Raw genomic sequence first — 14,621 nt, forward strand, 5'->3', positions numbered from 1 at the left:
CAAACTGCTGCTCCCACAGATCCCCAAGGAACAGGGATGGGAGCTGTTCTCCCGGGACATGGACACCTGCAGATACACGAGAGCAAAAAAAGCTTTGCTGGAGTGTTCTGATGCATTTCCCTCCTCCAAACACACTTTCCTGGCAGGCTCTTGAACCCTGACATTTCCATAATGCCATCCCTGGGTAGAACAGCTTAACGAGTGTGGTAGAAAAGGCACCACTGATGTGTTTTCAAGCTGTTTATTGGGGATTCAAGATCCTCTGGCAGCTCAGGGCTGGCTGTGAGCTCATTCCTACCACTAATTACTTCTCCCTACGAAATATTTACATATTTGCTGCTTTTGACCAGTCATTATCTCTCTTTTTTCCCTAACATGTCACCCATTCTTGCTGCACAAAAATAATGCCTGTAGGTTCTTTCCTGTGGTGTGGAGTTGTGTAAGCTTTAGGCAATAACAAAATCCTGTTCAGCTTTCTTCATTTGATTTCCTCTCCTCCTGTGGCCGTACAGAGGCAGGATAAAACACAGGCAACCTCGCTCACAATGTAATTAATTTAATTTCTTTTTATTGGTCCCAACTCATCCTGTGTCACCTTGAAACACCCCTCACTGCTAGGAGCAGTTTTCTTACAACACACAACTCTAATCCAAGACAGATCAGGAGGCCTTAAATGTTTTATTAAGGTAACTTTGGAAGTGAAAACCAAAACCGCTTCACTCGATATTCTGGGGCATTTTCATGAGAGGAATAAACCTTGCTAAACTCCCTAATTTAACTTTTTTCCCCTTATTTAAATCTGAGCACACTGCCCGTGCTCACTCCCAGCCTCCACATCCCCATCCTCTGAGGAGTTAGGCTCCTGGATCAAAAGCTTCCAGGAGTTTTTCAGTTTTTCCAGGGCATGTATTTAAGTCTCAACAGCACAAAATGAGAGAGAAGAAGGAACACAGCCCCAGGAAGCCACCCTGCAGCACCTGCAGCCCTTCAGCTGAAGGCAACACTTCCATTTCTTGCAGAGACTCTCCTTTGTGCTGCTCCAGAGAGGGCAAATTATGCCAAGATTTCAAACCTTGCCTGCATGGAAAGGCTCCTGCTGACAAGGAAGGGAACACCAAGTCCTTCTCCAGAGGAACAGGTGAGCACAGGGATTATGTTCTCAGAGGGAAGGGCTGGAAGTTCTGGGGGTTGATTCACTCACGGGTGTCCTGACACCACCACACCTCCTCTGGCACTCCTCCCTTGCTCTTTAGATCACTTTTTGAACCAAAAATTCTGTTTCACACCAAAATGCACTTAGAACGTGACCAGCAGCACCGGGTTTGACCCAGGTTCAAATCAGGGTTCTCAGGGCACCTCAGAAACTCATTTTGGTGTGAAAAACCCACTCAGATCAATGATCTGGAATAAGAATGGTGTTGTTGGGCCTTAGGTGCCATTAATTTCTTAATAATCGCATTAAACAAAGAACCTGAGGCCTGCAAAGCCCAGCAGGAAGGTGCTGGTGTCACATTAAATAACAGAAGGCACATGGGGGGTGTCTGGCAAAAATAAAAAGAGCAGGTGCACCTGGGAGAAAACAAGAGGGGGGGCTACAAACTTCTATTTTCAGCTGTGTCCCTGACTTGTATGAGAGCAGCCAGGAGACGTAAGCAGAAATTCGAGCCTGTAAAATGATCTGGAAACACCTGTTCACAGAGGTATAATATGTTTTTGTGACCCACTTTTGAGATACTTTGAATCAGAGGCCCAGTGAGGTCAATTAAAGCCACTATGACAGAAAAAACGCAAAGTTTTCCAGTTGTGTATTAAAAAAAAAAAAATCTCAGTTGGATGGTGTTTGCCACTGGAATTGTGTTTAGCTTTCCTGTCAATTGGAGGTGCTGGGAAACTCAGCAACAAAACATTCCAGTAAATATATCTCTTTTCTATAATAGGTTTGAGGTTACAGCCTCTCCTATTATTCATCCACACCATCTTCCCTCCCTGTCAGGTTTTTCCTTAATAAGATGGACACCACCATGCCAAAAAAGCTTTTAAAACCTACATTGGAGACAACTAATTCCAATATGCAGCTGGAAACACTTTTGATGGCTCTTCTGCTGTGGCATCTGGGCTGTTTGGAGTTCAGCTCTCTCAACTGAACGTTTACATGGACACTTTGGAATACACAAACTCCAACTGAGGCAGCTTAAAAGCCTGGAGTGCTCCAATATATCCCAAGAGATGCCCTAAATTTACTTGGAGTATTTTTCTAGTCATCACATGCAGAGCTACAGCCTGACCCAGAGTGCAGCTACTGCCTGCAGCTGTGATACAACACAAAAAGGCAAATAGGTTGCCTTTTTTTTAAAAAAAAAGGCTTAAGAATAAAACTATTTAACAAATTTTATTTCTCAAAGCCTGAGAATACACTCTTATTACCCTAATATGATAATTAATTAAAATAATAGATGTAAACAGCACATACTTGCCTCTGATGGCTGAAGAAAAATAGAGTTATTGTAGTGGTAACCAGTGGAACCAGGAGGTTCTCCTAAAAGCACGAAAAAATGTGTGTTTTTAAAAAATAATTTACTATTTTGCCATCATTCTCTTTGAAGATGTGGTTACCTTGGTCAGGCAGAATTACCTCCAATTCTTGTCTGTCTCTAGTTCCAGTTATAACTGGAGTCTGAGGAGAAGGTTCCTGACCTCATCACATTATTTGGCTTCTTATTTAGTTTTTCATTCTGCTTTTATTTACAGCAATGATATCCACAAAAAGGAAAAAAAAAACAGGTAAAAAAACCCAACCTCACACAACTAAAAATTAGTAGTAAGTAGCATTCTGCTTCAATGCAAAATAAAAATAATGTGAAGCAATATATCAGGGTACATAAGAGCTAAAAAAGAATTCAGGTTGATGATTTAAATGTTTGTTAATTTAAACCATCACAGAAAGTGCTCATTTAAAGCACTGATTGAAATAATTCTGTCCCGGAGGCAGGAGATTGCTCCTGCCCTCAAAGTTAAAAATAATATCCCCATTAACCTCAGCAACAATTTCCTAATTGCCAAGGATTACAAATCTTTCACGCAACATTCATCCTCTGAGAATTCCGTCATTACTTCACTTTCCCAAACCACTCCTGTGATGGCAGTCCTAAGGCTTTTAAAAAAGTCAAACTTCAGGGATGTTTTTCATATGACAGCATCAAACACTTGCAAAACTGAGCGAGCATCACACCAAATTCTCTGTACAATAAGGCAGCACCTGACATTAATATTTATGGGTGGGGCTGCCTGGGGCTCTCTGCTGTGGTGATGCCAACTGGCACCATGGAGCAGGCAGCTGGTTCCACGCTTTGTTCCCTCTGTCCTGAGCAACAGGGGCTGGAATTTGTGCCAGCAAACCAGAGCCGTGGGCAGAAACAAAGAGGGCAAAGTTTAGTGCCCGCAGCACCCGGAGTTACAACACTGGAAGTGCTTTTTCAGGAGCCATAAAGGAGCACTGCCAAAACCACCCTGGGGCTCGCTGTTCCCCTCAGCCTGCACCGAGGGAAAACCAGGATCCATCCTGACCACAGGAATCACCTCACACACAAATCCAGTACCCTGGGGCTTGCTGTTCCCCTCAGCATGCACCGAGGGAAAACCAGGATCCATCCTGACCACAGGAATCACCTCACACACAAATCCAGTACCCTGGGGCTTGCTGTTCCCCTCAGCTGGCACCGAGGGAAAACCAGGATCCATCCTGACCACAGGAATCACCTCACACACAAATCCAGTACCCTGGGGCTCGCTGTTCCCCTCAGCTGGCACCGAGGGAAAACCAGGATCCATCCTGACCACAGGAATCACCTCGCACACAAATCCAACAGGCTGGGGCTCACTGTTCCCCTCAGCTGGCACCGAGGGAAAACCAGGATCCATCCCGACCACAGGAATCACCTCACACACAAATCCAGTACCCTGGGGCTCGCTGTTCCCCTCAGCCTGCACCGAGGGAAAACCAGGATCCATCCTGACCACAGGAATCACCTCGCACACAAATCCACTGGGCTGGGGCTCGCTGTTCCCCTCAGCCTGCACTGAAGGAAAACCAGGATCATCCTGACCACAGGAATCACCTCACACACAAATCCAGTACCCTGGGGCTTGCTGTTCCCCTCAGCCTGCACTGAGGGAAAACCAGGATCCATCCTGACCACAGGAATCACCTCACACAACACAGATCTATAGGGTTGGGCCCCTCTGGCCTTGGATGGATTCCACCAGTTTGGCATCTCCCACCAAGGTGCTCATCCCTGAGTTACCACCACTTTGGGGAAATGGGATTGTCTCCTCCCCAGGGTTGCTGCTTCTCTTCCCCTTGGGAGCTAGAGACTGGTTTTTTCCTACTTTTCCCTGTGTGATTCCCCTTTTCTTCCACACCAATAAAGAGCCAAACTTCAGCTGGGATTTCCCTTTCCTCCCACACCAGTAAAGGGCCAAACTTCAGATAATCAGGAATAAATATCCAATGAAACACTAGTTTTGTTTGGTGAGATTATCAAGACTCTTGCCCAACCTCCCTGCTTCCCAGCAGAAATAAAAACCACAGGAACCACATCACATATATGCCACATTAAAAAAACCTGAACATGCAAAGCACCTTCTACATCCTACATAATGTCCTAAACATCTCCAAAACCACCTGAGTAATAAAAAAATAAAGCTAGAAAAATCAGAAAAACCCCATTCACACTGCAAAGCAGATGAAAGCTCAGGGATATAAACATCAAGAACACTAAGGAGACAAGCATGTTTCCTTCTCCCCTTCCTCCTACTCCCACACTTCATTGCTGAAGCGCACAGCCTTGGACAGAGATTTTATTTCATGCCAACCACAATCAGATATTTCAATACCTCAGTGTTTGTTTGGAGGGAGCATACATTGCAGGGAAAATGCAATCCATGCACAGACTACCTGGAAATAAATCACATTCCCATTTAAAATGAAGCTTAAAGAAGTGGCACAGCACAGAGCTGTATTATGGGCCACGCACTTTCACTCAGAAGAAATGTTTCACACCCTCCAGCAATTTTCTGTCGGGAAGAGAATGAAAAAGTAAAGAGATTTATTACATTAAAAAGCATATTGATTGAAAGCAGTGCTGTATGACAGCTTCAGCTATTATAACAGAACTTAATAAAATCAAATGTTTACCCCTGAAGGGGATTTGGAGGGGAAAAAAATAAAAAAGGCTTTATCAACACTTATGACAATGAGCAAATTTGCAAGGGATAACATTTTTTCTGCTGAAAGTAAATGCAAATAAGTGCTCATTTCTCTGGGGGAGCTTTGAGGTTTGCCCACATGAGGAGCTGTGGCTAATTGCGATGAGCCGTGGCTCAGCAGTGAAAACACGTCCTTTGATTGTGTGGCTGGAGATGTCAGCTGCTCCCACAGCTGGGGAGCAGACAAGGTTGGAGATGATGAGAGCAGGCGATGTTTCAGCATCACAATCAATTTGTAGCAGCAGCAGGATGGTCCTTTGTGCTGCCACGCTGCTCTCGGGGCTTGGTTACAGGCCCAACCCAGGCAATGATTGCTCCTTCCTTCCCTTTGTCCACTCTGCTCATCCCTCCTTCCCTTTGTCCACTCTTCTCATCCCTCCTTCCTTCCCTTTGTCCACTCTGTTCCTCACAACACCCAGACCCCATCCCCAGCTCAGTGTATCCACCACCAGCTGCTTTTCTGGGATGGCTTTTCCACATGAGTAGAAAGAAAGGTGGATTTCTCCTCCACCCACATTATTTGATGGCAAACCACTCCAGACCTGAAAGCCTGCTCTTCATGACTTTCTGTTCTGTTTGGCTTTTAGTGTGACCAAAATATTTCCCTTGACCCTTCTTGAATCAGGCCTGATCTGGTCCAAGCTGTATTTGCCACATGAACATCAAACTTCATGGCATAAATGAGCAGTTATTTAAACTCAAATTCACACCTTCTCACCAGTCCTACTTACCCTGAGTATTTGTCAGTATTCTGGCACCTGCAAACCTTTTTTCTCTCCTAAACTGTAATGAAATTTGCATTTTTTCAAAGCTATGCTGCTTTCAAATGAAACCTACTTTTGGCACGAGCTTTAAACTGCTTTAATAAAACCACCAGCTGAAGTGTTGAACACCAGCTAAAAAACAGGAGTAAAAGCACATAAAACAGCCCAAAAGGAAAAAAAAAATCTGCAGCTTGTTACAACTCCTGATTTTACACACAACTTAAAACAGCCTGGAGATCCAGTATGGACATTTTTGTGAGGATGAAAACTTCCTTTTGGGATTGCCTTATCTGTAGCCTTTGTTGTTTTATGACCTTCTGGGTGAAGTGAAACTCTACAGGCTCATAAAGAGGAAAGGTCATTAAATGTTGATGACCTTGTCTTAGTGGGAGAACTCCTGGGCTGGAACTGAGCCAGAGGAACTGGTTTGTCCAGCTGGGCTGGGATCTGGTGATGGAGCTACTGATGGTGAACCCGAGCAGGAAGAGGAGCAGCCAAAGGGAACGTGGAGTTCCAAACTCTGCTTTAAAGCACACAGTTCATGCCAGGAGGGCTGGAATGGGCACAGCTCCTTGGGACACAGCATTTCCAGAGGGTTTATGGGATGAGGGACAAAAGCATGGCCACAGGAGCAGCAGGGATGAGGAATGTGGGTGAGGAGTCTCTGTGGGGCATAGAGCAGGGGGTGCAGTAGGGCCCAAAGGCTTAAACTTTGAGAATTTACCGAATATTGCAGTGAAAAATTGGAGCAAGAGGCATGTGACTTTCTGTGCATAATTAGAGCAGCTGCTGCCCTTAAATTAGGTTTGGGAAGTCTCCTTCCAAGGGCAGAGATTCAAAGCAGGAGGAGCACATGAGCATTTTGTTCCATTTCCCAGATCTGTCAGTGTTTCTGTGCTGTGCTCGGAGGGAAGAGCAAGCCCTGAACCTTGAGACCCAAGAAAAATTAGTGCCAGGTACCTCTGGATTGCCTTTCCTAGAATGGTTTGGGTCGGAAGGAACCTTAAAGCCCATCTCATCCCACCTTCCACTAGACCAGGATGTTCCAAACCCTGTCCAACCTGGCTTTGGACACTTGCAGGGATGGATCCCCAAACCTGCCTGATCTCACACCACAACCCCGCTCATTTCTAAGCAGATCAACGTGTCCAAAGGCTCCTGGGGCTGGGGAAAGGTGGAGTTTCACTTCAGTGCAGGCAATACCTGTGTGCTGAGGGAAACAGAAACCCCACATGAAGAGGGGCAGGGCTAAAGATCCCTGAGAAGAAGAAAAAATTGAGAAGTGCCAGATCCAGTGCACGGGGAATGCTGCCTTGAGCATGGGACATCCCCACAGTGCCAGAACTGCTGCAGCAAACTGCAGCCACCAGCAAACACCAGACAGCAGCAAAACACAGCAACCACATGCCAAGAGATTGTTTCAAAAGTGAAACTGCCAGAAGCCACATCGCAGTTTTAAGGCACAATTTAAACCGTAAATATTTGGGTTTCTAGCAAAAAAGGGAGGGAGGAGAAATCCTACCCAAAAGAGCTGCTGGAAGCACGACATTGGAGGCAGAGCAATCTGCTGGTTTAATTAACCCACGAGACAGAGGATATGCATTTTCCTTCTCTCACACTATTAAACACAAAAATATCCAAACTCCTGAGCTATGGAACAGAAACTGTTAAAACCCCACTGCTCCAAGACTGTTTGTTCCCCACCCACGGCAATTCCCAACATGAACACGTCCTGTGGAGGAGTCTTGAGTTCCTCAAGTTCACAGGGAAAACTTCAATGACTTTCATAATCTGAAAGCATCTCACAATCAAAATTGATTTCATTAAACCAGTGGCAGCCTGTGAGCCCAGACACGGAAACACCAATTAAAACAAAGCTGGCAAAACACATTAAAAATTAATTGACTTCTTGATTTTTATCAACATTGAAAAAAGGCTCAATCCTACACCAAATGATACAGCCCTGAATGGCAGCAATTAAAGTTCCTCCTTCCAATTACAGCTTTTTACAGCATTTTAATCAATTTTTGTACAGCAAATGAGCATAGAGTTTAACCCTAAATCAAATCAGCATGGTGGTGTAGGGTGAAAATCATAATCCTGGAGCATGATATGCAAGAATAAAACTTAGATAAACTAAACAAAATGACAAGAATGTTCCTATAGACCATTTTTGACTTGTATTTTAGGCCACTGGAGAGGAATTCATAAGCAGGCTTGGGACTTGCCTATCAACATGACCTCACCTATGTAAATATTTATTCAAACATTTGGGCACTTTGCAGGGGATTCCAGATTAGAAACCAAAGAAAATTACTATAAAAGGAAAACCGTGCCAGCAGTTTCTGTTTGAAAACTGCACAGCCTCAAAGACTTCACCTTACAACTGGGCTGTAGCATCCAGAGAAGCTCAAAAGCTGTTGTTTGATTTGTTCCTACCTTTTATAAAATCCCAAGACTTCACCTTACAACTGGGCTGTAACACCCAGAGAAGCTCAAAAGCTGTTGTTTGATTTATTCCTACCTTTTATAAAATCCCAAACCTGGGATTAATCCCAGGTTAATCCGGAGTGGCCTTTACTCAAAAACCTGATAGATAAATTTTCATAGCTGAGATTGCTTAAGTAGTTCAGTATCAGAGGGATGGGGTTGGAATTAGCATTAGCAGATTTCAAAAAACCCAAAAAAATGAACTACAATTGTCAGCTTTCTCTTCTTTCAGCACAGCACAAACACCTTCTGCTATTAGGATCAGAGAGCTGGATTTTAATGCACAGCAGGTTTATTTCAACCTCTCCTCCAGGCCTCACCTAAGCATTCCCGTTTCCATAGCCTCACCCAAGGCACCTCAGGACTCTCCACCATTGTCTTCTGACCTTTCACTTTCTTTTTGTGTCTTTCTAAGTTAATCAGTAACCAGAGACTTCTGCCAGCACTCGGTGCTGCTGATTTCAAGGTCCTGAGTCCCAAGGAGCATCAGCCACTTCCACACCACTCCCCCCTTCCCCATTCCAGCTCCCCAGCCTTTCCTACACTGGGAATAAAAATAAAAATAAAAATAAAAATAAAAATAAAAATAAAAATAAAAATAAAAATAAAAAGGTGTATTTGACATCCTAAAACACTGCCTCAGCAGCTCCAAAACCCAATTATTCCATGCAAAAAAGCTCTTACCCACAACTACACATCATAAGGGACAAGTCTTGCCACGTCCCTGTTCAGGAGGTGGAGGGAAATAAAAAGAGACATTTTTTATGAGACAGTTACTGAGCTTTAATTTCCCACATCCGTTTATGACTGCAAACAAGCACAGGCAGGGGAAAGTCCAATCTATTACCATAATTATTTTTAAAACCTTCACCCCACAGGGTTAGGAAAAAACCAGTGATTTACAGCAGAGCCATAACTATAAAACTGCAGATGGAGCTGAGCTACTTCGCTCTTGTCTGATGCTGAGATCTCATTAAACTGCGTGCTTAAACCTTAAATATTTGAGAGTAAATGGTAGTTAAAATAGGGAATCATTCTCATTAAGCAGCCAGCCTTTCCTCTGCTCAGCTTCCCAGCTCATCATTTGTTATTTCGGCATTTGTGGAGTTTCCAGCCTGTTCAGCCCCAAAACTCTTAAGTAAAGGGAAAAGGGCAAGAAAAAAGCACTCAAACTATCTTTAAACCTTATAAAAAAGCTGATGAGAGAACAGATACTTTCTTACTTTATAAGTTAGATCACTTTGAAGGGTGATCCTTTCGCCAAAGTCATTCAGTGAGACAACAGGCAGCAACTTTTCTTTATTCTAAGTCTACTTCTTTGACCTTTACCTGCTCTGATTATTATTACCATTATCATTACTATTAGATCTCCAAGAAACTAACTTTTCATAAAAGATTGCACTACACACCATGTATCCAATTTTCTCTCTGAAACATTCTTGCCTTTAACAAGTCACTGCAGCAAACCAGAGCATTAATAATTATTTTTGCTTACTCCTTTCTTCTCAAGCCACCCACAAAATCCAAGGCAATGGCTGCCAACCTATCCAGGCTAAAATTGGAAGCTGGAAGAGGAAATGACATAAGAGAAAAGTAGAATTTATGCAAAATGTTGGCGAAATGAACTCAGAAATCTTCATAAATTAGCAGTGCACAGTAATTGAAGCTGCTTGAATCATGCTCCTCCATCCTTCCACTTCAACAGGATATGGCAGGAAGTAATTAATGGAGACAGGCTCCTTTGCATATAGCTGGAAATAATTAATCTGGCATCTCATTTCTGGTACTGGCTGCTTGCAAAAACAAATTTTTCCCCATACAGAACAGTTTTTTTCACATGAAACCTCAGGGATCAGCAGTTCTTTATTCTTTAAACACACATAAAGAAATTTAATGGGAGCCCATATGGAAAATTTAACCTTCACAAAGGCTTTGACATGTGTAGACAAAGTGTTTCACGGAGTCACTTATCTTTAAAAAAAATAAAAATAAAATAAGACATACAAAAACCCAATTCAAATAGAGACTTAAAATTTAGTATTATGTACTAGGGATTAAATAAGGGCGTAAATTTTTATTTCTGCTCCCTCGTTTTCTACTCAAAATTACAACACCTGCTTAGAATAAAACCTGTTCTTCATTATTTCTTTTTTTCTTTTTTCTTGCTGTATGCATAGCACACATTTCATGTTCTTCTGATCAGTGTTATGTAAAATTTAAAGCTTGAAACTAATTAGGTCCTCAACTTGTTTTTGTAGGAGTAAAGGCCATGAAGAACACTTAGGATTCCATAATGAATAGCAGATGCGAGATGCATACATTTATAAAGCACTAAATTTAGAAAGATTTGAGGAGAGATCTGCTGAACCTTTCAAAATTAAAAACCTCCTTATACTTTGCCACTGAACCCATCAGAACAAGTTCGGAGGAAGCAGAATACAAGAGGCCAATGAGTTTTCCACAGATCCCACATTAATGCATCCTGTGGATGGAATTTCAAGATCCACAACAAAGCAGGCAATATCTGCAGGGCACATTAGCTAAATGACAACATTCTCTGTGTTTGTTGGGGGTTATTTAATACCCTCAGCTTGCAATCTCGTGTGGGGTGAGATACAAAATTAATGAAAGCAATCAGATCCCCCTACTTCCATCCGTAACCACCTCGGAATACTCTGTTTCAAAACACCACTCAGATACTTCCCCAATTGTTTGGGCTGCTCGGTTCCCACAAGGAAACTCGGTTTACACAAAGGCAGAGCCCCGGCACCTTCCCTCCCAGACACAAGAGAGCCAGATGTCCCCAGTAAACTGCTCAGGGCTCGTATTCCTCCGGGAAAAGCTGGGAACCACTTTGGGACACATCAGCATTTCCACCTGCGTTCCTCGACTGCCCGGGGACAGCGAACTGGCCGGAGAATGCCAGGAGGAGTTGGCACAGCTGTGACCCAACTGAAATCGGGCAGAAAAACCCAAGACAGGGTTCAGGCACCACCAGCATTTTTTTATGAAGCCGATAATTCTCAACATCCAAAGAGTTTGCATTAATTTAAAGGGGGCAAAACGTTTGATGCTGTGTGGAGAGCCTGAGTCCCTTCCCAACGCTGGCAGTGGTTTCCTGATCCCGAGCTGATGGCCTGGCTTTTCCAGGCGGCCCTTCCAGGTTTAGCAGGGCAGCAGCTGCCACCCCTGTGCCCTGTGAATGTCTGGTCACTGCCAGGGCTTTTCTAGGAGGGACTTTGACTCTTTGATCTGGGGGAGCAGCTGGAGGAACAGCCAGGCTCTCCTGCTGCTTCCCCTCTCACACAAAAAATTCCCAACATTTCTCTCCATCATCCCGTCAGGTTCTCTCATGCCCAGCAAAAAGCCTGCTGGAGCTAATTTGCCACACAAGGACAAATTCCTTGTCCTTTCCCACAGTTACGAAACGTGTGCCTTGTGCCACACAAAAAGCTGTGTGGCAGCACCACATCCTAAAGGCAGAGGAAGCTGCAGCTTTCACATTTGTCATCTGCAATCCACGAAACACCCCAGCGAGCTGGAATCGCCACACAGCACAACCTGAAGGAGATCACCCTGCCTGGGAAAGCGGAGAGGTTAAACACCACCAAGTGTCACAATGACAGTTTTGCTGGATTTCCACTAGGGAAGGGACAAGCACGACAGCGCAGTTGTAATGACATAAACTCCACACAATTCCCAAACACGATGCTCATGCTCAGCTCGCTCACTGGAGAGGGAATTACTGCGAGGCACATTTTACACACACACACTTTAAGAGCCTTCAGGACCGCTCCTGTTTAACCTCTGTCGATGAGCCCAGCTCTGTCACGGGGGAGAAGCCAGCCCGGTGCCAAAATCACATCACACCACACTTGGCTGTAACAAAAGATGACTCCGGGGACTTTGTGCCCATCATCGTTATTCCACGCACGTCAGAGCCACCTCCAACAGCTTTTCCTGCAATTAAACCTTTACTACTGCAAAGGGCAAAGGGGGTATAAACACATTTATGCCGTGGTGAGCGTGGAAGGGGTAACGAGGGATAAAGGGAAGGCAGGATTACACAGCCCTTTTTTAGAGACATCCAAAAAGCAAGGAAATCCCCCTCCCCACAATGTACAAGACAACCACACAAACCTGGTGGGTGAGAACACATCCATGCCTTGCCCTGGACCATCCTCCCTCCCGCACCCCCCTTTTTTTGTTGTTGTTGTATTATTTTTTTTTTCCAGCTGAGCACTTGCCTCTCCTCCGTGCCCATCAAATATCCCGAAGATGGAGGGGTGAGTCTTGTTCACCAGGTCAGTGATTACTTCGAACCTGTCCTCCATGTGATCCCTCCGGCCTTGGATGGAGTAGACAGCCACGTTGTGGCTCTTGAACTCCCAGGTCTTGGAGAACTCAGCGTCCAGCACGTCTAAACCCCCGAGCCTGTCATTCTGCATGATCTCGGCCACCTTGCCCTTCACCATCTTCACCGCATCCCTGCTGGACTTAACAATGGTTTTCACCTCATCCGTGTGGAAGAAATAACTCCACAGGGCCAGGCTGATGCACAGCAAGAACAGGGTCTCCGGTCTAAGCAAGAAGTAACGCATGATCCGACCCAGCAGAGACAGCAAAGTCATTGTATCCTCTATCATTTATTATCGCGACCGTGTCTCCCCACACCATGCAGCGGGGCGGCTCCGAGCCCGGGGCCGCTCAGTGCATGCTCGGCCGGCCGGGCAGCGCCGAGCCCCGCGCTCCGCTCCCTCCGGCTCCGCTCCCTCCGGCTCCGCTCCCGCCGCTCCCGCGGGCTCCGCGCTCCGGGCGGCCCCTCCGCCGCGCCCCGTCCCTCCCGCGGGGGCGCGGGCCCGCCGATGGATGCGCGGAGCCCTCCGCCGCCGGATGCCTCCTGAACGCCGCTCGGCGCCGCAGCTCGGGCCGGGAGGTGGCTGGCAGGGCCGCCCGCGGTACCTGCTTCCCGTGTCCCCCGCGCCCGGCGCCGGCCCGCCCTCCTTCCCCCGGGCGGAGCGTCCCGGCCACCGCCCCCGCCCCGCCCGGCCCCGCCGCCAGACTACAAATCCCGGCAGCCCCCGCGGGACTGCGCCGGCGCCTAGCGGAGTGCGCGGCACGCTGGGAGTTGTAGTTCCGGGAGCGGCCGGGAAAGGATGCTGGGAGGAGGAGGAGGAGAAACGGCAAGAAAAGGGAAAAAATTATTTAATCAAAGTGTGCTCCATCCCTGAAAGTGTCCAAAGCCGAGTTGGAGCAACCTGGGATAGTGGAAAGTGTCCCTGCCCATAGGACGAGATGCTCCTTAAGCTCCCTTCCAACACAAACCGTTCTGGGATTCTTCTAAAGGATGAACTTGACTCACATATTCCCCAATTCCCTTCACAAGCTCGTTGTGACAACGGAAACAAAGCAGGAATTTGTCAGTTATTAAACCGAGAGTAGAGTTTTGTTGAAGAAAAGAAAAAGAAAGCATCTATCATCTTTCTCTGACCCATTTCTGTAAATTGTCATTTTCCTGCAACTGATAAGCACTGAAAATCACGAGCTATGAGTGTGTGAGCAGAAGTTTGCTGGAATACAAACAATTTAATGTCGTGCCCGAGCTGTTTGCTGCCAGCTGCGCGGCAGAAAACTCACAGAATCAACCTCAGAGAGTGACAGAACTGACAGAAGAGTCAAACACCTCAGAGTGGGGTTGAAAATGAGTTAGCAGACCACAAAACCTGGCTGAAATTCTGAGTGAAAAACAATAAACTTCAGGTATGAGCATTCCAAATTTTCCAGCAGCTCCCGCTCCCTCTGGACTTTTGTTACTGTAGAAGTCACACAAAAACTCTTTATTTTGCCACTTCTTTCAAAGATCAGCTGAAATAAATTACACAACCCCAAGCCTGGTTAACCCAGAGTGGATAAGTTCAGCCTTTCTGTGTTCCCTTCTTACACCCAGCTCTGAGAAATAGGAAAGTTCATGACAAATATTAAATATAACAATGGAACTGCTTTAAATCTTAGAAGTACGTGACACTCTGTTAGTATTTTATCCAAAGTTTTACATTTCAGGCCTAGAAAAACTCTCACCTTTACCTTCCCCTCTGTCACGAT

General features: G+C 45.5%; 1 protein-coding gene across 1 annotated transcript in view; it reads right to left on the reverse strand.

The window, feature by feature from the left end:
- The window catches only part of PPM1L (protein phosphatase, Mg2+/Mn2+ dependent 1L), a 74,328-nt gene extending 60,807 nt beyond the window's left edge, over positions 1-13,521 (reverse strand). The window contains exon 1 of the mRNA XM_010397427.2: positions 12,767-13,521. Within this exon, the coding sequence (XP_010395729.1) occupies positions 12,767-13,165 (399 nt within the window). The 5' untranslated portion in view covers positions 13,166-13,521. The remainder of the gene's footprint in view (positions 1-12,766) is intronic.
- Positions 13,522-14,621: the final 1,100 nt, after the last annotated feature.

Source organism: Corvus cornix, chromosome 9, assembly GCF_000738735.6.
Source record: "Corvus cornix cornix isolate S_Up_H32 chromosome 9, ASM73873v5, whole genome shotgun sequence".
NCBI classification, from domain to species: domain Eukaryota; kingdom Metazoa; phylum Chordata; class Aves; order Passeriformes; family Corvidae; genus Corvus; species Corvus cornix.